The following is a 27487-nucleotide window of genomic DNA, read 5'->3' on the forward strand; positions in this document are numbered from 1 at the left end:
TGTATGGGAATTTGTAAACTTCAGTGCCAACATGCTTGGGTTTGGAGAAGCAGATTTATGAAGTATATCTTTGCAACATGTTACATACCTGTTCTTCAGGTCTAGTCTTATCTCCTCGCTTCAGAGAACCAGCAACTACCAACACAGATTTAATAGCCCGAAGACCCCAATCATAGTGATCCTATGATGAGATATATTCAGGAAGGTTTAAAAAAATCATTTTCCAAATCTAGTAACTTGTCCATATTGTATTTTTAAAAACTAGAAACTAAGATATATTATTCTTTTTTTATATCATACATTTCTATACCAGTGGTATGATATTGCTATACCAGTGATATGATAAAAAAATTAAATGAAATATTTAGTTATTCAAATCTAAATTGATTCAGATTAATCAATAAAGTAATCATGTGTAATAAAATATTTACAAATAGTTATAGTGGTAAATATAGATGCCCTGGAAGCATCTAACTTATAAGAAAATACTTCCCTGCTCTGCTCAGTTTGATTTTGAATAAGATATAATAAAATTATCAGCAAACTAATTATTTTCCATTCCGAAAAATAGAATGAATGCAAACCACATTTCTACACATAAAAAAGAGGGAATGTGCACATACAACAAAAATGTATATGTACAACAAAAATGGATGAAAGAACATTAAATAATTTTGGACTACACTCTACTTATGATACTGTACATTCACGTTGTTTTCTAAATTAACATTTTATTTGTTAGCTATGAAAACCAGAACAAAATAATATTATTCTTTGCAAAGGATTTTGTAAGTATAGAGGAGCCATGAAGGTAGTTTGGTGTAATGGTTAAGGCATCAGGCTAAAAACCAGAAGATAGTGAGTTCCAATCCTGCTTTGGGCTTAAAGCCAGCTGGGTGACCTTGGACTAGTCATACTTTCTTAGCCCTAGGAAGAAGGCAATGGCAAACCATTTTTGAAAAACCTTTTCAAGAAAACTGCAGGGACATGTCTCCAAGAATCAGGAAAAAAAGAAAGGAAAAAAAGAGGAGCCATACTGTGTCACACTATGAGCTTATTTAATATAATATCCGATTTGGAGAACCAAATATAGAAGTTTAGAAGGACATGAATGCTCTAGGAAATTTATTGTCATCATTATATTTTGTGATGGTGAAGTTCAGAAGATAACAAATAGAGTTGTGAAGAAATATTTTCCTTTAGGTTATATTAAATTGCCTACAATTAACATTGGTTAACCTAGTGTTTTACTATTGTGTATGAAAGTAAGAGGAAAAATCTCTGGCCACTTTCTTCATGCTATGCCATTGAAAAAACCACCAACATTTAAATAACAAATCCAAATAGTTTTAACAGAAGTATTTTGACAGCTTTATAGGACTCTCTTGACTTGTCGATCCGACAAGTTGGATATACAAAGGAAAGAAATTCTTTGCTTTCAAAAATATTAATTAGCTTTTTTGAAGCACAAGTCAAAGAGATCTCACTTACTTGCTTAGAGAGAAGCTCTTTACAAAGAGTATACAGGGTAACAAATTTTCTGGCTAACAATCGTGCATCAATAAACCCTTCAGCAATCAGCATTATTTCACAGATTAGTTCAATGTCAGGGACCACCATTGCACAGGGTCTAAACACAAAACAAAAAAACACATTAAACCAAAATCAGAGACTATAATATGAACATAATGAGAACAAGAAAACTAACTGTTCCACCTGCGTGTCCTACTAGATCCAGTAGAATGGGTCTGTTATGGATTCCATAATGTAGGGAGTCACATGGATGGGCCATGATCTCACCTCTGGGAGAAAGTCAGGTCTCCTTTCCCCCAGAGATGAGATCAGTCAGCCTCTCATCATTCCTGAACTTTTGAATATCTGTCAAGAACTGATTTTGTAGCAGACCTGGGGACCCCAGGGATGGCTGAACTTGTGACAATGCTCCATTGTTTTTAATATCCCTCTGCCTATTGTTATCTTTTCTAATTTAGTTCTGCTTTTATAGTTTTTTTTATATTTTAAACAATTTTTATAGGTTTTATGTAATGGTTGATTTATATTTGTTGTTTATAGTCTGCTGCCCCGAGTCACCTTCTCTGAGATGGGCAGCATATAAATTTGATTGATAAATAAATAAATAGTTCCCAATTCTAGTCAGTGATTTTTACAAATGTAGCTGCCTGAGCTGAAATTAATAATTATATATTAACAAACATTTTCTTTCAATATATGGGCAATGGCTGCTTGCTAGCATATCCTAGTATCACTATTTCAAACAAAACTGCAAACGTTAATTTTCTCAAGTTAGTTTTTACAATTCTTTGCATATAATCACTTCTGTTACAGAAAATAAATATAATAAGCTGGCACTTAATGGGTAATCTCCAAAGTAGTCTTTTTTCTAAAATAGAGATTTTAAAAAATATTTTGCGTTACTTTGTTTAACTATCCTTTTGCTTTACAAAAAGCTAAAATTTTGCTAAAGAGAATGGTCCCCTTTCTCATATTTACTAGGAAAAGTACTGGTATCATGTAACTGTGTTGTGCATTTCTATTTTAATATATTTAAAGTGTTTATTTAATCAAATATTCTTAAATAAAAAAATGTTCTTCATTAAAGTACATGATAGAGACTTTTTAAAATAGAAGTGAACGGGAATATGGCTTAGTGCTACAACAAATATAAGTGAAGCTATTTTAAGATTATCTTTTAACTTTGTTATGATTTTATTTTCAATAGTAAAATTCTCTCTTGCATTTAGCAAGAATTAAAAAGAAACAATATTTCATCTTCCATATCTCTTTTGGGGGTCAAACATGCAACTTTGAAGAGCTCTTTCTTTAAATCAATATATTAAAAAGCAGTAGTTGCTAACTATTGGAATTCAAAGAATTGACATGGGGGGGGGGGGGCACAAATGTCTTATCCTTCATACTCACCTGAATAGAGTTTTAAGATTTTCAGGTAATTCTGTTCGGCCAGCATAGCCTGGATTCATAGTAATAAATATTCCCACTGATGCTTTCAATTTGATGTTTTCTCCAAGGAAAATGAATCTGCATTATTAAAGAAATAAATCAGTAAACTTTGTTACAAGTGAAGTAAATGTCTCTGGTTTTGGTTTCCTTGGAAATTGTACTCAAAGCACAGGGAAAAATCTATAGCTGAAATATGAAAATATACAAGACTACTTTGAAATACCACTCAATATCTGTTAATTTGTCATAAAAGGTCTGGTTATTTTGAATTCAGGTAGACAAATGGTTAATAACTTTATAATATTTTTAACCCTTTAAAATATTTAATGTAGCTAATACTCACTGTTTTTTGTTATTTCTGATGGCATCATGGATAGTTTTTACTTGTACTGCCACTACTGAAAGAACTTCTACTGAAATTCGGTTGAATTCATCAAAGCACCCCCAAGCGCCTGTTTGAACCAAACCTTTATAGATGTTTCCTATAGACTATATGAGGAATAAAAAAATTAATAGTTTCCTATAAACAACAAGAACAAATATTTGCATTATTGCTCTCAGTTGTGAATTCATTAAATTAAGAGTTTCTTGGTTTACTAAGCTCAAGATACCATAAAGCTATGAGATATAAGGACTAATGTATTTGAAAATATAAATTAGCTTAATAAATCAATAATAAATACTGGTATCAGAAAGTATCATTGAGTTCAATGAAATAAACTATAGTACAAAGCTTGCAACTGGGAAATTTTTTTAAGAAAGCACTCTAAACATGGTTTAGTCCCATCCCAGTAATAGTATTTTGTATTTTTTAAAACGTATAATTAAATTGATTACTCTGAGGAATATTAAGTAATGCTTTAATTGTTCCATTAAAAATACATTATGTATAAGCATAAAAAATGGCAAATAAAATCTAGTTAAATATCACAGAAAGGGTAATGGAAGCTTAGAACCAACTTCCAGCAGATGTAAAGGGTCAGTCATCAGTAACTGAATTTAAATGTGCTTGGAATAAACACATATCCATCATCCGACAAAAATTCTAAAAATAAAAATTTAAAAACCCTCAAAAGGGCAGACTCTATGGACTACCAAGTCATTTTGTGCCATCAGTTTTCAGTTTCAGTATTTCTATCCACCAAGGAGTAGACTCCATCCACTAATGAAAAGATTCCTTTGAAATAATGTCTGTCTGATTGGCAGCTGTATGATTCAATCTCCTCTAGCAGTGGATTGTCCTGACCGAAAAAAGGTGAAAACCATCCTTATCCCCTTTTCTTTGAAGATAAATGGTTGAAAATAACCAAAGCACCTTGTAATCCATCTGCTCAGAACAGTTAAAAACATAGACCATCATTCCAAGTGCATGTCCAAGATCCTTTGTGGTTTCTGTTTTGCCTGTCCCAGCCGGACCTGCAGGTGCCCCACTCATTGTTAGGTGTAGAGATTGAGTAAGGGTAATGTAACACCTTTAACAATAAAAGCACAATGACAATAAAATAAGATTTCTTTAATGACGGACAGTGCAAAACCACAAGCTACAACCACAAGCCACTTGGGAATTTATGATTTATTTTTTTGAAAAGAATATTTATCTTCAATAAATAAATTTCATGAATATTATTTTGCCTTAAAACTGCAAACAGATGCACATTATGGCAAATCAATGACTCTGATGAATGTAAGCAGAATATGAGCATACAGTAAAATGGGGATTTGGGGTAACATAAAGTATGTTTTGGAAATGTGTCTGATCCTTCCACATTGTCATGGCTAAGCAGATTTTTGTATCAAACAATCTATCCAGTAGCATTTGTAGATTTACACATATGTAGATATATGTATGAGCTTATTTCCAGATGCATTTATAGCTGCTTAAATTATGAGCCTATTGAACACATTTTCAACATACTTTTCAGTTATTGTGTGCCGAATTGCAACATACTTATTTCTTTATGGATTAAAATGTAGGAATCTTCCTTGCATTAATAGTTACAGGTTTCTTCAGCTCAACAGTTACGATATGCAAAAAATTAAATATTATAAGCCTAACATTCCATTTCTTGGATATGCAGTTTGACCATTTCTTCTATTCCCAACTTTTATTTAAGTTAGTTTCTTGAAAATAAACCTAATAGACCTGTGCAAAGGTTTGCAGGTGGTGGAGTGGCTGTGTATGCAAATTTGTGCAGTCTGGAAAGCCCCTGGGCTGTTTTCCAAAAACATTTCTGCTTCAATCTTTCAAGCAGAGGTTCTTCATTCATCCTAGAGGCATAAACTCCTTAAAATGCCAACCCAAGCATTCCTATATAATTTCAGAGATTAGATAGGGATATTTTGTAACCTAATACAATTATACCAACTTGTAAGTGAACTTACTACTAATAATAAAAAGACTTTTTAATATTAATATTTTTCACCAGGAAGGATAATACAAAATTTTCCGTATAATAAAATTCTGCAAGACAAATCAGGGAGGGCCAGAATTAGACGAACATTACCTGTCAGTCAAAGGTGTAATAACTAGCCGAGGGGTATTTCCCAAATACTCATAATAATACTGAAACTGAGCATCACAAATGTTGGCAAAGCAGTGTTGCAGGGTCCAATCCCATCTATGGCGTAGTTGCGACAGCCAAGGGAAAGCTTGGGAACTAGCAATCTATACAAACACCATATTGTAAAACAATTATTTATGCAGATGCTATAAAAGAATAAAAAACCCAGTCAATGCCAAAATGCCTATGCTATCATCACCAGCCTTATTTACAATCATTCATATGTAACTCCAGTGTCTGCAGTTATAAGAATTTAGATTCATTCCCAGGTACCTCTGCACCATAGCAAATTAAATGTAATATAGGATTGCCATTTTAATGGAGGCTTTAGTTGCAACAGATATTAGAATTTCTGCCAAGATAGTTTTCTCTTCCATGCTCACATTTACAAAAAATGAACTGTAGGTATTTGACATGAGTCAATTTTAGATGTGCCTTTCAGCATCATTCATATCATTTTATTCCTCAGATCTGATTTTATTGACAGTTTTTGGATTCTATCAAACAATTATATATTCAATATCTCATTTGGTTCTTTTCTAGCATTTGCAACATCATACACTGCCTGATCGTTTTTAAAAGATCAATGATGTCAGAGGAAACTTAGAAACTAAGGTTACAGAAACTTGTGTCTTTTGCCTTTAACATCCTCAAAAGAATGTCAATGCAATCCTTTGGGAGTCTTATCAGAAGAAAATTTAAATATAACAGTATATATAGACACAATTCCTTATTTTATATCCACTAGCTATCCTCTGCAGAAGGTTCATGCAGAGGAAGAGGCAGATATAAAACATAATAAATGATTTTTTTCCCTGATATATTTTTAGTCTCTGTTTGTAAATTTTATTTTTTGTGTTTTTTAACTCTGAACTGCTTGATCTAATCTAAGGCACTTGCTCTCAATCCGCATTCCCCCATTCAGACAGATATGACATATAAACAGAGAAAGTGAATTTTCAAGAAATATTAATCCATAAAGCAAATAGGAATCCCAGCTAGAGTCCAGAGATAACAGGAATCTCTAGTTTAAAATGGATGCTAACTATTCTCCCTCCAGGGAGACTGCAGTAGATATGGAAACACTTATCAACCAAAGTATTTAAATCCAAGGAAATACACTTATACTACATTCAGGATAGAATCAGACTAGTGACCTAAATTTAAAACAATGATTAGTGGTTTTACCACTAGTCTTTGAACTATGGTGCTGGAGAAGACTCCTGCGAGTCCCTTGGACTGCAAGGCGATCAAAACAGTTAGTCCTAGAGGAGATCAACTTTGACTGTTCTTTAGAAGGTCAGATACTGAAGATGAAACTCAAATACTTTGGGCACCTAATGAGAAGGAAGGACTCACTGGAGAAGAGCCTCACGCTGGGAAAGATGGAGGGCAAAAGAAAAAGGGGACGTCAGAGAATGAGGTGGCTGGATGGAGTGACTGAAGCAGTAGGCGTGAGCTTAAATGGACTCCAGATGATGATAGAGGACAGGAAAGCCTAGAGGAATGTTGTCCATGGGGTTGCGATGGGTCGGACATGACTTTGCAACTAACAACAACAGTGGTTTTACCTTCTGAGATAGAAGCTTTGCCACCACATCCCTTGCATGTACATCTACTGTACAAATAGTCATGATCTTCTGTCTATCACTTGGTGTCAGGTCACCCAATAGTAGAGCAATAAGAGCATTTAGCTGAGCAATCTAAGAAAGACACACATAAATAATTTTATATTTTATTTTATATACCAAATCATTGACATTCATATTATATAATTTGTTTATTGATTGATTTATCTGTTTATTTAATACATTGGTTTATATAGCCACCTATTTCACCAAATGAGTCAATTTGCTCTAGTGGTTAAGGCACCAGGCAAGAAAGCAAGAGACCATGAGTTCAAGTCCCACCTTCGTTATGGAAACCAGTTGAGTGATCTTGGGCCAGTCACTCTCAGCCCAATTTACCTCACAGGGTTGTTGTGGGAAAATCAGAAAAGGAAATTTGCTGCTTTGAGTTATTTGCAAAAATAATAAAGGTGGGGTATAAATCAGTAAAAATAAAATTGCTTATAGTTTTGCTGCATGGCAAACAGCTTTTTCCGCGTTTTACATACAATTGTAAACTCTATTTAGATATGGTTTGGTAGCTCATATGTAAAAGGTAACATCAATACCTGTTTCTTATGATAATCCTTCAAAGCAGTTTCAAATCCTTCTTCAAGCCTGCTGAATGCTATTCCCACATCTGTAGTCCACCAGATTTGAGAACCAATAAGTGCTACTTGTGCAGGATAATCAATGATCCACTGTTCTCTGGGTTTCTCATCATAAACAGTGATAGCTTCAGTGATGTGATATCGCACTGATTCATGCATTGTGTCTTCCAGGAGTTTTAACCAGGTTTCTACCTTTTCAGGTAACAATTAGGCACATTGGATTCAATTCACAGAAAGTTATTTGCACTTATAATTAACTTGTCACTATGTGAATAGGTTCTTACTCATACAATATATTCCATATCCAAAGGGATTATTTGTATGAATGGAATACTCAGCAAACATTTTTGTAAATTCTAGAATGAAGGGCTGCATACAGTATGTGCAAACCACAGAGTGGTAAAGAACATTACAAGGACAAGTGAGTAAGCAGACAAAAAAGTATTCAATCAAGATGTTTTGCCATAGAATATTTAAGGTAACTGCATGAAAAAAGTAAGAAAAAATATTACTGCATTTTAAAGAGCATAGAGAATAATAATTCTAAGAATCTTTTGCATAACCTAACAAAAATGTTCTTTTTGGGAAGGAAGGACCTATTGTCATTCCTGCAAGCTATAAAACATAATTTTATGTTTATGATTTAATATGCTTGAGATTTGTTGTGTCTTCCATCACACAGTAATACATTAATTTGATCCAAAACAACATCATCCCTAAGCAAGCATAATCAACATTTCCTTATTGCCTTTGGGATTTAAGCCTTGATTATTATAATGGTATTGATTGCTCATAAACAGTTTTGTAAATATTTGACATATTTATTTTGACAGCTCGTGGTATGAAATTTAATTTTAGCAGTAGAAAATGCTACCTAAATTGCCTTATCATTGCCCAAAGTGTTTAAACATAGCTTGTTTTCCAATTCTCTCATCATTAAATGTGTTTGATAACATGAACATCCATTGATCATTCCCAAAATGAAGGACTACAGTAAAATAAGAGATGAATAAGAAAATTTTGAATTTCTTCAAAATTTATAAAGATGACTCAAAGTAGACATTTCTTTGCTATAAAGTAAACATACTATCCAGATGAATCTAGGGGACAATTTTTAAAAGAAGTTTTAAAAACACTCATGAATAGAAAGCCATCTGGGATTTTATTGGGAATTGCTTTAAAAATTAGCATAACTATTTTGCTGAGCATGTTACCATCAAAACATAATTATTATAACACATTTATTTTAAAGCCAATTTTATTGGAATAGTTAGGTAAACAGAAATTGTTTTTTTTAATGCATATTTCATTTTTTAAAAAATAAATAGAATCTGAAATATTTTTGTTTTTATTTATATATCCATAATTACAGACAAGGAGACTTTTCATTAATATATGTGTGTGTTTATGTGTATACCTAGTCAAAATGGTGTCTGTTAAGTGCTGCTTATTATTTGCTAACTTTAGAACACAAAGAAAAATATCACGCTTCAGTGCATCACATACCTGACCATTACATTTGAGTTGTTCACTGAATGAGACATATTCCTTTTCTTTGCTGTACATCCCTAGTACAATAGTGCTGTGTTCATCTTCATTGTCTTGAAATTTAAGATCAGCAGTATTGTCAAAAAGTTTAATCAGATGGCAAGTCACCTGCATTTACAAAACAATATACAATTTAAAAACTGTAGGATTACCCAGATTTTAATCATTCTTTTATTTCACATTGCTGTATAGCATTTCTTTGCAGTCAATGCTTTAGATATGATGGCAAGAAAATTTACCTGTTTAGGTTGGGCTCCTTTTGACAGAATGTCTAGCAGATCAGCAGAGGAAACAAAATAGAACCGGGGAAAAGCTAAACGTTTGGTCTCTAAGTATTCAGCAAGAGCCTTTTCACAAAGCAAGAGTCTGAAAATTGAGGAAGAAAACATTTATGTTTAAGAATGTATGTTTTTTTTCTCCCCAACAATAGTTTTAATAGCTCATTATGGGAAGTTAATAGTTCAAGACTTTCTTCAATATGAAGATAAGAGTTTAATTGTCCTTCATAATTAATAGATATGTTTTCAGATTTTGAATCTGAAAAAGCTGCTTCACCTGAATCTGTGGAATTTCAGCCTTAGGAGGCACCAAGCCAAAAATCACAAGGCTGATCAAAAACATGTACCACTTGGATAGCTAAAGCAATCAGATGGAGGATGACATAAGGCCTTCCAGGCTCTCACACCAGTTAGAGTAAATAAGGAGCAGAGCAGTTCTCTGGGACTTCTTGCCTGCAAGGGAGTAAAACTCTTGATTTATGACAATTGGCTGCAAACTGGTTTAAGAGGCAGCTCTGACCCATGTTCCTTTGCTAGAAACAACGGTCTGATATCTCATATGATGTTCTTGTGAATCCTGTTTGTATAAATACCCTGACAAGCTGACAATCCTGACTTGGCTCTTAGAACCTTGGACTGATTTTGGATTATTCTTCTGGATGCTCCTCTTTAAAATCAAATCAGTCAAGTGATTTGCATGTTTTGACTGTTATCTCCTGAATATGAGTAAACTGTGAATTACCATGGTAACTGTATATGAATTGGTAGTTGAATCAGAAGAACAATAGCCTAAAGCAATATGAGTAATTACAATCTACTGAATGTACAGAATTTTTGCGTGAAATAGAGTTCTCTGTTCAGGGTCAAAGACAGTTATGAATAAAACTGTTTAATGAGCAAATTGAGAAGTGTATACCTGTGAAGAAGCATTACATTTAAATGACTGTATTTATGGATTATGAATGTGGGACTTTTTTCATGTAGTAGAAGTATTTATTATTAAGCCCTGAAAACCTATGATTAAAAAAATCAATATTATTTTAAATAAAACTTTAAACAATTATCAAATCATGATATATAACTGCTGCTAACTATTATATATTTAATTATATAAAAACAACTGGCTCAACAATACCTATGCTGCAAATCTTGAAGTTTTTCATACAAATTAGGCTTGGTTGCTGCTTCCAATACATTTCTGGTATTTGCTGAATCATTCATTAATCCCTAGGTTCAGGAGCAAAAATATTTCTTTTAATTTGTGAAAAAAGATTTATGTGATTCCTCATTTTTTGAGGAAAAGAAAATATTTCCCTTATCTCCAGAATGCTAAGCATAATATTTGTACTGGTATAAATTATCCTCAAATCTGTGTGAAAAAATCCTGACCTGGTGGTGCTGATTTTAAAAACAACTGTTGCTGGAAAACAACACCTGCTCACACATTATAGTGTTTTCTACATTTCAAAGGAATAGCAGTGTTTTATAAATCAAGTCAAATAACCATGACAATTTCATACCAGTAAATACTGATTTCAGACATATGTTGACTTTTTCCCTATCTTCTTGAAGAAAGTAGTATTAATAATTTATTGAAAACCATGTTTTATCTTTTCTAGTGAACCATATATTTATTTTAAACTACTATACTTTGGGCAGCAAGGAATAAAATTCCATATCTGCCAAAAATGGTAGCAAGGTACATGTAGTCTTCAACTTCCAACACTTCATTTAGTGACCATTTGAAGGTAAGCTGCACTGAAAAAAGTGGCTTATGACCAAGTTACAACTTTTGCAACTTCCCTGGGGTCATGTGATCAAAATTCAGACCATTGGCAACTGATTCATATTTATGACATGCAGTGTCCTTATCACTTTTTTGCAACCTTCTGACAAGCAAAGTTAGATGGGGAATTCCAGATTCGCTTATACAATGTTATAACCCAACAGCTGCAATGATTCACTTAATAAATGTGGCAAGAAAGATAATAAAATGGGGCAACATTCACTTAACAATTGTCTTGTCTAGCAACAAAAATTTTGGACTCTGTTGTGGTTGTAGGTTGAGAACTACCTGCATTCATACCAACAAAATATTTCTGTTTTCATCAATGTCCAGATAATACTGGAGTACTACATATAGTAAAAGAAGTATAGGCATTTTTTTTAAATGCTCTACAAGGACATTGTCCTAATGTTCTTCTTCATTTCTCACAAAAGATGCCTGAAGTTCTAGATAAATATTTTCATACTAGCTCTTTACTTTGTTTTTCTGGTATAGGAAGTCCTCGACTTGCAACCACAACTGAGCCCAAAATTTCTGTGGCTAAGTGAAACAGTTATTAAATTTAATCCAATTTTATTATCTTTCTTTCTACAGCTGTTAAATGAATCACTGCAGATATTAAGATAGTAAGATGGCTGTTAAGTGAATCTGGCTTCCCCATTAACCTTGCCAGGCAGAAGGTTGCAAAAGGTGATTATACGATACCAGGGACACTGCAATTATCACAAAGATGAACTAGTTGCCAAATGTCCAGATTTTGATCATGTAACCATGGGAATGCTGCAATGGTCAACATTGTGAAAATCAATCATGCCACTTTTTTCAAGGCAGTTGTAACTTTGAATGGTCACTAAACGAATGATTGTAAGTTGAGGACTATCCATATAGTAAAAACTTTTTTGAGTCAATTTCAACTTGGGAGATGTGCATATCCATATACTTTTATGGAAATAGTTTCTATTGCCTTCTTCTAGGACATTTTTCTCAATATTCAACTCTAGCTTTATGTTTTAGGATATCCTATCATAATTTGATTCTGCTCGCCTTCTTTCCAATATCAGCTAAAGTCGGGGGTAGGTTTTCCTGAAAGAAAGATATTTTTCATTTTTTTTCCTGTACGTAGTAGTAATAAATGGTACTGCTCCTATAGTTTTCTTTTCTTACTGCTTCCTTATTTTTTTTGGGAAAAAAACCTGCTTTGAAAGCTGAAAATTCAATACCACTTTACAATAGTTTGCCCTTTTCTACATTTCAAATTGCAAGGAATGGATTTATTAACATTTGAATGGAATCCATAAACGTATTGATTACATGTTTATCTCTTTGACAATGTCAGAATGCATTGAAACTTCATGGCAATACAGCAATGCTGAAGGACTCTTACTTAAGGCTAAGAAAAATCACCCAAACTTGATATTTCACAATAATTCAGAAATTGAAGTAAGGCTTCAAATGCCATGCTCATTAAATATCTATCGATCTGCAGTTTCACTTGTATATGAAATATGCCATAACCATTTTAAAGAAGTGGAAGGCAGAACAAATACATTTAAATGTTAGTTACTATTTCTATACTATTAGGTTTGAACAAAATAATAAATAGTTTACATAATATTTTTATATGTGTGATTTAGGCATTTTATTTTGTATTTGTTTGGATTGAATTCCTTGAGACAGATTATTATGATTAATTACTTAAAACAATATATATTATTTCATGTGTGTGTGTGTGTGTGTGTGTGTGTGTGTGTTCTGACCAGTTCTGGAGAACTGGTAGTGGAAATTTTGAGTAATTCAAAGAACAGGTATTTACCACCTCTGACTGGCAATTCCCCCATCTATTCTCTGCCTCCTGAGTCCCAGCTGATTGGGAGGGAATGGGAATTTTGCAGTACCCTTCCCCTGCCACGCCCACCAAGCCATGCCCACCAAGCCAAGCCACACTCAGAAAGCCACGTCCCACAGAACCGGTAGTAAAAAAAATTTGAATCCCACCACTGGTGTGTGTTTGTGTGTTTGTGTGTCTCTGTGTGTCTGTGTGAATAATTTCATGGGAATGCTTTTAAAAATGTTGGTAACTGTATATAAAAAAATGAAAAAGGAAATTTGGATTATGATTTATGTAGTGACTTATTTCTCATTAACCTTAAAATCCATATCAATGCAATCAAATCTCTTTGAATCTTCAGGAAGCTGTTCTCTGATGTCATTTGAACCAATAAAAATACTTTCAAGATGAGACCATGTACGCTGAACTTCCATCCATATATAAATGACAGAGTCTGCCACATTCAGGTTTTTTTGCCAAGTTAATACTTGTTCAATGAAATATTCAACATATTTACTTTGCAGAACTGTTTGCAACTGAACCTTTAGAAAAAGAGGAGAAGAAAATGAAATTAAAGGATATAGAAAATTACTCAAAGAGACACAGGAATCATAGCTACAAAAGTTTTACAAAAAATCTCCTGCAAGCTATTATTACAATAAATCACAGCAAAAGACATTTTCAAACCTTGCAAATGGACAGCATATTATTAAATGATTCCATACTATCTAGGGGAAAAGGAGAGACACCAAGGACCTGTAATTTTACAAACTCCTACACAGACAGGAATTTTTGTTAAACCATATACAGTCAAGAACACATATAATTTTACAGACTAACATCTGGGACAGCTAAGATTCACTGTAAATAAAATTGTGAAAACAGAGATGTGAGTTAATCCATTTTTAAAAAAAAGCACTTTAGCAATTCAGCAACAAGCACATTTATTCATTAGTAAACCAGATCTTACTTGATCATTGTCTAAAGTCTCAAAAAGCTGTTCGTCTATTTTCAGCAAGAAAATATTGGTCCTGAAATGTTCTTCATAAGAAAATTCCAAAGCAGCCCATGTTTGACTAATTTCTATCAGAATCTAGTTAACATAATGAAAAATGTGATTAGAAACATTTTGACCAAAGCAATATTTAAATCAATATTTATACAATTCACCTGAGATGTATTACAATAAATTATCAAATTTATATACTATTGATATCATAGATTTTGTGCATTGTTCAAGTTATCAACATTTGATACTTCAAATTTACAAAATATTTCAAAGGAAAACAATGGTTTGCACTTAAAACAACCATTTTACATTGAGAATGGGATGTTATGAAATTGAGGTGAGTGTTTCAAATTCATAATAATTCAAATTCAAAATGTTTTACAGAAATCAATTCTAAACAACAATCGAGGGGCCCAAAATATAGGAAAAATAAGTGTGAGAGGGTTTTCCTAACAGGGCACATTTGTTTCACACTGGCTTCTGTTCTGCTCCTCCTGAATTTCTATTTAAATAGGAATACTTCTAAAATTAAATATGGATTGTGAAGACATATTCCTTGCATCCACATTTTAATTTTACTCAATTCCATCTTTCATGCCTCTTATATTATTAGTATGTGAGTGTATTAATAAAATTGCAAAATTTATTTATAAAATTGATGTGATCATATATTTGATCACATCAGAATTCATTTTAGCAATACAGCAACTTGCCTATGTATATTCTTTCATAATAGAAATCACCATTTGGAAGAAAATGTTAATATAATTATATCTAAAATCTAAAATTTCACCAAAACCATTTAAGAATGTGCTCGACTGTGCACCAGTAAAATTGCACAACTGAAAATGTAGAGGAGGTATAAGTGGAAGTCACAATGAACAATATTGTCTATCAAAGTGAGAAAAAGAGCCTAAACTCTCTAGATAAAATTCTAATGCTTAAGTTCTATTTAAACTAAGAATCGAGTGATTCTAAAATCAAAGATGACATTCAGAATAAGATTTTGGAAAGAATTCTGAGAAGAAACGGGATTAACCTTCTCAATTCCAAGCTCTTTTACTGCTTTGTCAACAATGTTTCGGACATCATCTTCCACTTCATGCAGATTCAGCGCCAGTAGATTAGCTAAAGTTGTATCTTCAGTTATGGAAAACTGAACCTGAAAAAGCAAAAAATTACTGTACATTCCATTATAAACAAAGAAAGAAATAATGCTGGAAAATTAGTTGGTGATGCAATTTCCAACCCATTGAAGCAAAATAGATCAAAAGTCTAAAATAAATGTATTACCAATGAAGAATATTTGTAGCTTGAGGTTGAAATGAGGTCCTTGGTGCCCTCAGAGCTTGGCTGTTTTCTTTGTTGTCTTCATTACCCAAACTAAGTAACATTATCAGTGCATTGATGATGCACAGTGCATTGATGAGCACTGATGTTGTTATCTATTTGGGTAATGAAGTATCAGCAAGAAAACACTGCCCAATTCCAAACCATTCTGGAATCTTTATAAAAAAATAAGAGGACTATAAAACAATAATGCCAGCATAAAAGAAGATATTTCAGAAGGCAGAAATGCCAAAACTGGGCAACAATATAATATAATATAATATAATATAATATAATATAATATAATATAATATAATATAATATAATATATAATATAATATAATATAATATAATATAATATAATATAATATAATATAATATAATATAATATAATATAATATAATATAATATAATATAACATAACATAACATAACATAACATAACATAATATAATATAATATAATATAATATAATATAATATAATATAATATATATAAAATTTGGTAGAGTCTGCATATACCCTATATAAAGAGCTAAGTCTTCAAGACCCTCTGAAACACAAGTAGGGTGGAAATCACCCAGATCAGGAGTGGGCAATTAATTTTCCCAAGGAGTCACATGAGAAACACGGATTGTTGTGGAGGGTTGAACCAATAGGGTGGTGAAGGTGCAAAGGTTTGCGTGCATGGACATATGTAAATGAAAAAAAAAACAATAATAGGCATCTTCAAAATTAAATGCAGTTGTATTATGTATATGGTGTATACTTATTTATATTTGATTTCTAATTTCCTATTGATCTCACATGGGCTGGACAGGACAGCCAAAGGGCCATGTATAGCCCAAGGGCCATAAAATGCCCGGGTCTAATCCAGATCCTGGGAGGAATCCTAGAGAGTAGCTGCTATGAGAAAGAAGGCTCAAAATTATTAAATTATAACATTAAAGAACATTAAAAAATAATTTAAAAAAATAAAAATGATTTTTTCAATTTATTTGTATGAAAGGTATGATCAAAGATCTAGGAATCTTTACAATGAAATTAGAAAAATACTTACACCTATGGTCTCCATGAGCTGATACCAGTGTCGATCTCGAATTGCTGGATTCTGCAACTCTGTTACAATTCTCAGTGATGTCAGAAGGTTCTTAATAGTTAACTCTAGGCTTGTATATACATTCCAGGAATGAATCTCTTTATCCAATGACCATGTCTCCTAAAATAAAACATCATAGAATATTTTGTGTCATTTAGTACCTGCTAATCCAATTATATTGTGGTCTCAATGATAATTGGACTAAAATTTCCATTAATATTGGGAATAAAAATTCCATCACTAAATGAAGTGATGACATTCATGTGTTCCTGCAACTTAGTGATGGGATTTTTGGCAATCCCCAGTTACCATAGTTAAGTGAATCAGCATAGATTGTTAAGTGAGGATCACTTATGACCATTGACTTTGCTTGGGGAGAAGCAGGATAGGTCGCAAATCCTAATCACATATGACCAAAAGATACAGAAATGATCAGAAATCCAGACCAGTTGCCCAGCACCCAGATTATCATCATATGACCACAGGGGCCTTGCAATAGCCAGAACTTGGGCAACTGGTTATATGCATCACTCATTCAGTTGCCTTGTAAGTTCAAATGATTGCTGAATGAGTGAATGATAATGACCTATAAGAAAATGTTGCAAATATTTGGTATTATAGAACATGCATTTTAAAAGTACTAACCAAGCTTACCCATTTTTCAAAATAAAATCTTGCAAAAGGTTATGAAGAATCCCAAACTTTTGCACAGATTTGGTAATCTTGTATGAAAATTTGGCAAAAATGGAGAAAAATCCAAAATTTGTTTGCAAGAGAAACAGAAGTTATCAAATATGAGAACAGTAGATAAAACAGGAGAATAAATAGAAGGGTAACGATAGTTGTAGTACTTGCCTTTGCAAATCTTCTGAGTTCAAACTCCATTTGTTCCATACTAATCTCTCTCCAATGCTTTTTGGTCCAGTCGTCAATGCTACTCTGAACAAGAAACATTGAAAGGTCAATGACATTTGACAAAGATTAAAATACTTTCATAGCCATGCAGTTGCCTATGGTGCAGGGGCTTGAAGAATAGCAATGTTAAATTGTCTTATTTGTTTCCATGTTGGCAAATAGCTAGTAGAGTTTCCTTGATCTCTTTGCATTTGCAGCCGCCTTCCAGAGCTAAATAATATCTATATTAAGTATTCTGCAACCAACATGCAAAGTCTTGAACAAGCTTGATATTCAATTACCCTTGTAAGGATCAAAAAAGGAGATATTGATAAGTGAGTTAAAGAACAAGAAAAGGAATACACTGACATTTTTAAAAATGGGGTACTTCACTTATATGTATTGGGAACAATGTTTTTAACTTGCTTATCCATAAAGTTAGGAATCAGCATTGAGATGGATTAATTGCAAATTAGTTGGAGCAGTAAAAAGGAAAAGGAAGGAGGAAAAACAGAAAGAGGAGAAGAGTAGGGGCGGTAGTTGTGGCTTATTGATCAGGTCTAAATTGGAAGTGAGTAGTCCCAAAATGATTTGGAGGTATCTTCTATAATTCAGTGAAAATACTGACTGAATTGCTAATTATTCCTTTTTGTAAATATTGTTACATTTTGAAAAAAATATAATTACACATTAGATAATATTATCAAATAATAAAAAAGGCAAAAGGGGCAATCAAATAATGGGTGAGGGCCTAAAATTTCCCTAACAACATTTCAGAATTTGAGGCTTTTGAAGACTAGTAAAAGAAAGTATGATGAAAGTATTATACACAGTAAGGAAAATAGAGTCAGAGGGAAGATTTTTTCTTCTTCTTAATTCTTCCAGAATTAAGATCATTCACTAAATCAGAATGTGGGGAAATTTAGGACTAATAAAGCTTTAAATGGAATTCTTAAACTATAGAGGTTGTTACTTGCATGTGATGTTGGCTACCCATTTAGATACTTTATAAAAAGGACTACCAGTGGCTATTAATCTTGAGGACCACATACTACGTATCATGGAGCACAAATATTTAAATATCAGTTTCTAGGAAGCTATACTGGAAAACGATTATCATCCCCATATTCTGCTTTCTTAATGCATCTGATTGAAACTACACAGAATGTTGGACTAGATGCATCTCTGACTTAGATTCCAAATTCACAATACAAGGACAAGAAATCATCATCATCATCACCATCTCTTTTATTCATTAAACATGAAACTCAGTCAATACAATCAGATACATTTAAAGATGTATCACAAATATCATTGATTGGTGCTGATGATTGATACGGGTTGTTGCCAGCATCCTAGGTATCAACAAAAGTATCTTCTTAAAATGTATGATGTTCCGAGTGGCAAAGTGTTTTGCAGTTCTGCTGGTATTATTGCAGGAAGCTGCAATTTCTTGATGTATTATCATCATCATCATTATTGTTGTTGCTGTTATTATTCATCACACAGTCAGCCAGATGCTCAGACTAGTTTTGACATTTTTGTCTACTGATAGATCCTTATCAAGGACTTGGGATAAGCAGATGTGGATGTTTGATGTTTGGCAGATATCATTGCAGGATGGAAGTTGTTTCAAGTAAAGCTGCCTTTTGCAGTTGACTGATGGTGAATGCCAATGATGTTCAAGTGGTGCTCCAGTTGTTTTGGGATTGCAGACAAGGCACCTATTGGTACTACCCTTGCTTGCCTTTGCCATAGTCATTCTATTTCTATGTCTTTGTATTATCTGCTTCAGTTCTTTCTCTTCTATTCTGCTGTCTCCAGGCACTGCCACATCCACTGTCCAGACTTTTGTGTCTTTCTTAAAGACAATTGTTAAGTCTAGGACAGTGTTGGCGAACCTTTTTGGCACCAAGTGGCCAAAGTGCTTGGAGGGACACTGGAAACCAAAAGAGCATTTTCCTGATGTGCATGTGTGAGTGCACAGAAAACTGAAAGAACAGTTTCATGGCATGCATGTGCATGCTGGGATGCTGAGCTTTCTGTTTCTGGTGTGCATATGCATGCTGGTCACCTGGTCTTCTGGTATGCATGAAGACCAGCTGGCCTGTGTGCATAGACACACCAGAAAACAGAAACTCAGCTGCATGCTCCGGAGAGCTACTCTTCCAGTTTTTGGCACTCCCATGTTTGCGAAGACCAGTTGGCTGACATGCATGTGTGCACCGGAACCCAGAAGAGCAATGGGCAACAGCTGGCATTCCTGAAGTGATGGCTATGTGTGCCACTTCCGCCCCGTGTGCCGTAGGTTTGCCATCACAGGTCTAGGGTGTTATGTGGTAGGTGCCTGTCTGTTTGGATTCTAAAGTTCCAAAGCAATTTAACTTCTCCATTTTCTATGACTTTCTATTTTACGGTCCCATAAATTTTTGCTTGCAAGCATTATTATTATTATTTAATTGTTATTTCCTGGTCTTTTCCACTAATTTTTCATTTCTTTTTTCAGCGCTTTTATTATATAAGAATTACATTTATGGGGTTTTTTCCTTTGAAATTAAATTAAATTAAAGTGCATTTTTCAGTTTATTAACTCAGCCTAAGAACAAGTTTTTTTTAAAAAAAACACCTAAATTCTGCTTCTAAAATGCTGGTTTGATATTTACACTTCACTATTCATATTGCCCTCTAAAATGTCAAAGTGTTGCAAAGCATTATATTAATAATAATAAATAGTTAGTTTACACTGCTTTTGGAGAATTGAATAATATTCTTAATATATTCTTACTGTGACATAAATATTAATATCCCACACTCCCTTCAGCAACTTTATTTCTTTGCGACAATCTTTTATTTGTTTATACTCTGGAATAGTCACTTCAAAAAGATTGGCAGATTCCTGTAGGTGCAACATTTCTTCTTCCATTCTTTCTACTTCATGATTTGCCTACAAAAGGGAAAATATTAGAAAATTCTATTTGTAATTCAAAGCAGTAGATTCTGAAAGCAAAAGGAATTACATACATCTATGGGTATTAATTTTAAGTAGTCCATATATCATTTTATTTTAGTTCCAAAAGCAAACAAGATTCACTTATAAGCAAATTCTTCAGCAGCATGGATCAAAATTTGCAGAAACACCAAATTGCCTTCATTTAAATTTCTACCTCTTTAGAATTAAATAGATGTATCCATATGTCAATGCACCCTATAATGTGTGCATATAGTATTGTTAAAGATATACATTTAAATCCTAGTTAAAAATCACTATTTTTAATTTTCATTGGGTTAACCTAGAATAAACAAATTATTATTATTTTACATAACACTATCTATCAACAATATCTGAAGTTCATTATATTAAGGGAGGCTGCTTTGATTTATGATAAAAAATTGAAGATTTAATTGGCCAGGTAGAAATCATGTTATGTTCATTTAACATGATTTTCAGCTAAAAAAATGTATGCAAATCACACACATATTCTAAAACAGTTTTTTAAGGGAAGGATGCATTTTTCTAATGCAGACATATTGGGCTCTTTTTAGAGTACCTTCAGGGAAACAATCACACACATTTTAAGCTGCCTAGTTTATATAAAATAGCACTTATCAAGCTCAACAGAAAAAAAAATAATGCTCTGTACAAATTGCACAATATGTAAATAGAAATCTCCATTTTGTAATGAGAGATTATCAGCATCACATGCACCTTTAATATTTCTCCATTACCTTATCAAGAAGTGCATATGGGTTTTGGGCATCAAAATGAAAGGGAGCATCTGCTCTAAATCTTTCTCTGAATCCTATCTGCTTTCCCTGTAGAAAGAACGTAAGCAATAAATTTATGTCAACAGTCTCATCCTCATAAAAGTATGTCCGTGTGTGTTGCTTCAAAAATAATTTCAGCTTACATCAAAAGCAGCACATTTTTTCCGGAGAATAGTGACCTCAGAAGTCAAAAAAGGAGCCACTTCATGCTTTACGGACACAGCAAGCTTTTTGGTGGCATTCCATTTTTCAGGCAATTCCTAAAAGATCAAAGAACAAACCATATAAAGACAGCTTAGTTAGATACCCTTTTCACATTCTGCCAACTGCATGGGGGATGCTCACAGGCTGTTCCCACAAGCTGGGATACTTTGCCATAAATATCATGATGACAGGTACATAAAGCATATATGACTGCCTGGCTCAAACTCAACTACAATTAATGTTAATTCTTCACTTGTTTTGAAAACTCATTTAAAAGCAAGTCACAACACTTTCAATATAGGAAGATGGAATAATGCTAATCTCCTCCTCACTCACACTGAAAGAAAAGGAGACCAAACAATATCTTAGAAATTATATGCTGGAAAATAGGGATGCGATCACAGCTTGTGAACTGCATGTTTTTCCTGAACCTCTTTTTTGAAGCTCCAAAATGATGCCACTAAATTTGAATGGAAATACATCAATGAAAAGAAGGAAATATCCATACGGTTTTCAGGAGAAGAAAATGGAAAATTTGTGAAAAGGTAATAAGCTACTTTTAAAAAATAAAAACAGTCCTTTAAAATGTCAAAAAAATCTATTGGTATGTGATATTTCTACATGAACATCTTGGCAATCATTTAATATTAAAAGTACAATTCAATAAGATCTTTTTTCTGCATCTCACCAATATTTTGGAAGACTGAACAGTAGGTTCAATGAAATACAAAGTTTCTAAATAGAATCAAAAGTAGAAATTTCATGTCAGAATACCTCTACTTGAATGTAAATATGATCTGGCATCTTCTGTCCATAGTTTTCCAAGAGTACAATGGTATCCTTTAGAGGTTCAAAAAGGTCATCAGTAGCTGACTGTCTATCCCTGACAGCCAAGAGATGAAACATAATGTCTATGAGTCCATTATAATCTATTTCTGACAACTGTTTTTGGAGTCCAAGGTTTGTCATTTTAATGAACTCTTCTAGGTCAGCTAGGCTATAAGAAGAAAAGAAATATAAATTTGCAGTAATCACTTTTTCCACAAATGAATGTCCTTTCAACTATTTTAGTTAATTGCTTGTAAACAAAATGGGGGGGGGATGTCTTTGACTCACTAGTTCAGATTTTGTTTGCTTTACAGACCTGCAAAATTTGTAAATGTGGCAATTATTCTTAAAGTTACTTTTTCATCGTGTGAACAGTTAGTAAATGAGGCAGTTACTAAACAAGAAGTACATATACAAGGCTTTCAGCAATGCTGTTAAACAGTCCAAGCTTAAAAGGTTCACAAGGATGAAGCTAGAATTGGGACTTACATCTCTATTTTCCCTTGAAGTTAACTTTTCACTTACATGTTACCTACACGTCACCCCAACCTGTCAATGGAATAATTTTACCAAAACGTATTTTACCTATCAGTGACAAATTTTGCAAGGTATTCTTTGAACATCCAGCTCCATTTCTTAATAACATTTAGCAAACTATGTTTGAAAGGTTTCAAGTCCACTTTAAGCCAGCCTTCAAAAATTCTGAAATCTTCAAATTTGCTCATCTGAATGTAAAGATGCTCGTATATGTCAATCTACAATACATAAATATTAGAAATAAGCAAGAGCTTAATTTTATACTGGAGAGTAGGGAGTTAAGATATCAAATATCAATTGAGACAGAAAATCCACTTCTTGCCTGTTCTTTAAACTGCTCAGCAGTTGGGTGTTGATCAGATGTGCCAACATCTGTAATTATCTCTGTGTCTTCAGAAGTCAATACATGACCATAGAAGAGAAATTGTTTCATAAATTCTGATCTGTCGTCTACCCAGAGATATGCGTAACAATTGAGGGAGTTTTTGAAGTTCATGGCTTCAGTAATAACATCTGCCACTCTGTTCATAATTTTTTCCCTGGTACTGGATAGCTCTGATATATCATCCATGTCATTCTTAAGAAAAAAGGGAGCAAAAATTATATTCCATACTTAATATGGTTAGTCCTTTCTTGAATTGCACGTGTAATGCATACAATCTTGGACTTTATTTTTATTTTAATAAAATATATTACCTGGTAATGTGGTATTTCAAGGTGTAATGCCATTCTTTTCACCTGAGCAGATGTTTTGAAAATATTGCTTAAAAGTTCATCTATTAAATCATAAAAGCCGTCACCAGCTTCTTTGTCCAATGAAGGTTTAAATTCAATTTCTACAGAACTTAGGATCATTTGAACTTGAAATAATGGTGCTGGCTTTAAAGCTTTCTCTGTGTTTTCCAAGAAGAAGTTTAAATTATACATTATGGCATTAAAAAAGCCATCAGCAATGATGTCATCAACAAACTCCAGGTAAATCTTCCAAGAATCTGAATCTGGGTCAGCTTTAAAGAGCTTTAGGTTTTCCTAAAATACATACCCAAAAATAGGTAATTTAAGTCTATCGTTATCACAATTTCTATTGAAAAATTTAATTAACTGGATAATTTTCAATCTGTTACTAGTAAATCCCATTGATAATTGTTTATGTGTTAAATGACATGAAAAGGTGAAACAATTTTTCTCTCTCTAAAGTGATAGTCATATTTAAATAGGTGTACACATTAGTAGAGATGTGTATATAAATGGCTTGCAGAAATCAAATCAATTATTCTCTTCTCATGAAAATTAGTACTAGATATTACCTCTACAAGTTTATGCATCTTGCAACCATCTTCTTGGAATGACATGAATTTTTTAGCAACTTTGTTTTCTTTGTCTTCTAGATTTAACAAAGCTTCTTTTCTATTATCTTTTCTAGAAAAGAAAGGCTGCTCCATCCAAGACTGCATAATTTGTTGTATAGTCTTAATATTGTCCTTTGACTTTTGAAGTCTCTGTTCCAAGTCATGAACTTTGGCTTTTATACATTCAATATATTCCCAGCAATTTTCTTTTTGCCAGGTGAGCTTTTCTTCTGCTTCTTTTAGCTGATTATCAGCAGCTATCAGCTCTTTTTCAACCAGAGGATATTCTACCTCCAAAACAGTCTGCTTAACTTTGTTGTACCATTGAACTACAAGTTCAAGATTTCCTGTGTACTGTTTATAGAGAAAGAGAAAACACAGGCATTTTAAATGTCTCTCATAGAGGCTATACCAATTTCTGTCTGATAAAAGTCCCAAAGATGCTTTTTTCAAGAGTCCAGTTGCCTCCTGGAAAAAGGCACCTTTGGGACAACCATGACCTGGATGACTGAGAATAGACATTTCTGATAAAAGGTTTTTGAAGGAGACGTCACTGACACTATTGAATTACTACTTCATTTTCCCAGTATTTCACTCCATTGCTGAAGACTAAGTTTGTTTCTAATCCTTTAACCAGGGGTAGGTTCCTACCAATCAGTTCGCTTCGCACATGCACCAGGACACACAGTTTGCGCATGTGCGCAGTATACAGAATAAGAAGATAAAGGTAGGTAAACCGTCGGGGTGAGTGGGCTGGCCCACTTGCTCATGGGAGTGAACCAATTCACTCCCAGCTGATCTTCGGAGCTACAGATTTGCCCGAACCATTCTGAACCAGTAGAATCCCACCCCTGCCTTTAACTATTTCAGCTATAATTACATATGTAATTAAAATTAGAATCATTATATGCATTACAATAATTACCCAATATTTTTTCAAGAAATTGGCTATCAGATAAAGTTTACAGCCATTAACAAAAACAGAAGACAAAAAGGAACCCATATTGATGGAAAGAGAAAACAGAGATAAGGGATTCTAATATTTGCATATTGTTTATTTGGTAACAATATTTTATAGAAAATTAAATATTCATGACAGAACTAGATTTAGTTTTGGAACTGAAGCAATCCCTAGTTTCACCCAAAATTCAGTTGATGTCAGAGGGAAATTTTATCAATCTAGCAATATCTCATTGGTTGTTTTTTCCCATGACAAAAGAAATGAAAAAGTTCCACTTGGCACATGGGTCTTGCCATCAAGGTATATTCCAATTGACCAGAATAACGTCAATAGTCAGTTTCCACCCCTCATCTTTCCTTTGAGTAGAAAGGCATGATGTAGTTGGAACAGAACAGTGATGAGATTCAGCTGGTTCAAACTGCTTCAGCCAAACTGGTTGTTAACTTTTTGCAGAATTTGGCGAACTGGCTGATCCCACCAGTGGTTGGCCCTGCTCTTTGCCCCTCCCCTCCCAGGAACTCCTTGCCTGGCCTGAGAAGGACAATGGCGGGGGAGATAGACTCGACATCACCTTACCATAACATCGAGTTGGCCATGTAAACCCCCCCAGCCACACCTACCCAGCCAGTCATTAGAGAGAAGCAGTTGTTAAATTATTTGAATTGCGTCACTGGAACAGATCCAATTCTATTTGTATTGTTTCAGAAATAGTGCAGGAATAGCTTATGACTAGTATTATAGGAGTAAACTTTCCTGAAGTTGGACATAAACATGGACATGGTTTGACCCAGCCAGCTTTGGATAGAAGTGGATCCATGTACCAGACATTCTCCATCCCTGACCTATACCATAATAGTGAAGGAAAGTTTTCTCAACCCAAAGTAGTGCATTTGAATTCCACATTAACCAGCATGTAGACCAATTTTCTCAATTTAACATTCCAAAATTTCTTAGTCAGGATTTTAGACGCTGAAAATATTGGAAAATTAAGCCCACTAATATGGGGGACACCAAGCTTGAGATTTCCATTTCATTTGTATTAATAGGAAAGGAAAAGAAGGAAAAGAACTTAAGTTATGTCAGCTAAATATGAATAATTGCAGATTTTTAAAAGTACATACATTAGCAAATGTTCCCTTTTTCTTGTATAACTCTAATGCTGAACTTGGAATATTGGGCTGATCCATAAGCAAGAGATATTTCACATCTCTTAACACAGCTACCAGCTGAAAGAAAATATATTTTACGTTAGTTCTAAATACTATTTATTGTTAGGTATTAATTCAGTCTATATTTCCAGAGAAAGTTTGTGATAATTTTAATTTTTATGTTCATTAAAATATTTCAATTAAGCCTTAGATTAAATTATATTCAATTAATGTATGTATATCCTGCTTCCTTTTTCAAAGGCCAATAGGCTTGTATGAGAATCCTGCAATTTTCTTGATTCACATAGCATTTACTTTCTTTTGGTTATTATTAAAAAGGTTAATTTATCTAGAGAATAGATAAGTGCCAATACTATTAAATGCATATAATACTCTTTCTGGATAGATACTCAGGATATAAATTGAACATTTTTTCTTCCTGTACCAGTTCAAGAAATAATATGAGTAAACAGATTTTCTTTATTTTTTAAAATTAAATGTGTTTTTTTTAAAGATTGCAATTTTTTATAGATTGCAATTCTATAATTGTATAATAGCATTGAATTCAACAGACATTACTTTTTATTTACAGTATTATTCATCAAACTACAATAGCTAGAAAATACCATATCATACCTTACCTTAGGATCAAAATTCACACTAAGGAGACCATCTTTACCATTTCGCTTAATCAAAGGTTGATCTAAATTAAACAGACAAATATCATCCACCTCGGATTTCCATTTAAAGTAGATCTGATCTTCATATTCATCAAGTAATCTCAATATTTCTATATATTTCTGATAAATTAAAGTAGTTTCAAAATTTTCCAGGATTCTAAAAAGGAAGACATAATGTCACATTAGCAAAATGGTCATGTCAAACAAACCTGTTTTTTTAATTATTATTATTAAAAGAGTTTTGTACAAACAGATTTTCCCCCTTTTCACCCCCCCGCCATACAATGTAAATCTCATACAAATGCTATACCCCCCCAACCCCCCTGCAAAAATTTACATTCAAATATTATACCAAATACTTTGCCCCCTCCCCTCCCCCGTCTTAAAGTAAATTACTCGTAACCCCTCTCCTCCCAACAAACACAATATAAATTTCTCTTAGATTAATAACACATTGATCCCATTTTCTAAGCTAATTTAACATCTAT

The 27487-nt window shown here is 33.3% G+C and overlaps 1 protein-coding gene across 1 annotated transcript in view; it reads right to left on the minus strand.

Moving 5' to 3' along the window:
- Positions 1-27487, minus strand: part of DNAH11 (dynein axonemal heavy chain 11) — a 190316-nt gene that overhangs the window by 126806 nt on the left and 36023 nt on the right. Inside the window, exons 12-37 of the mRNA XM_081971445.1 lie at positions 26961-27156; positions 26293-26397; positions 24169-24564; positions 23558-23890; positions 23184-23438; positions 22910-23079; positions 22271-22493; positions 21436-21552; positions 21254-21340; positions 20313-20471; positions 17489-17572; positions 16595-16753; positions 15247-15369; positions 14169-14291; positions 13516-13740; positions 10720-10811; positions 9546-9672; positions 9265-9414; positions 7717-7950; positions 7112-7243; positions 5484-5644; positions 4295-4451; positions 3323-3468; positions 2941-3057; positions 1492-1630; positions 89-181 (exon numbers count right to left, since the gene is read on the minus strand). Of these exons, the coding sequence (XP_081827571.1) occupies positions 89-181; positions 1492-1630; positions 2941-3057; positions 3323-3468; positions 4295-4451; positions 5484-5644; positions 7112-7243; positions 7717-7950; positions 9265-9414; positions 9546-9672; positions 10720-10811; positions 13516-13740; positions 14169-14291; positions 15247-15369; positions 16595-16753; positions 17489-17572; positions 20313-20471; positions 21254-21340; positions 21436-21552; positions 22271-22493; positions 22910-23079; positions 23184-23438; positions 23558-23890; positions 24169-24564; positions 26293-26397; positions 26961-27156 (4303 nt within the window). The remainder of the gene's footprint in view (positions 1-88; positions 182-1491; positions 1631-2940; positions 3058-3322; positions 3469-4294; positions 4452-5483; positions 5645-7111; positions 7244-7716; positions 7951-9264; positions 9415-9545; positions 9673-10719; positions 10812-13515; positions 13741-14168; positions 14292-15246; positions 15370-16594; positions 16754-17488; positions 17573-20312; positions 20472-21253; positions 21341-21435; positions 21553-22270; positions 22494-22909; positions 23080-23183; positions 23439-23557; positions 23891-24168; positions 24565-26292; positions 26398-26960; positions 27157-27487) is intronic.

This window comes from Natrix helvetica (assembly GCF_964273705.1).
Source record: "Natrix helvetica genome assembly, chromosome: Z".
NCBI lineage: Eukaryota > Metazoa > Chordata > Lepidosauria > Squamata > Natricidae > Natrix > Natrix helvetica.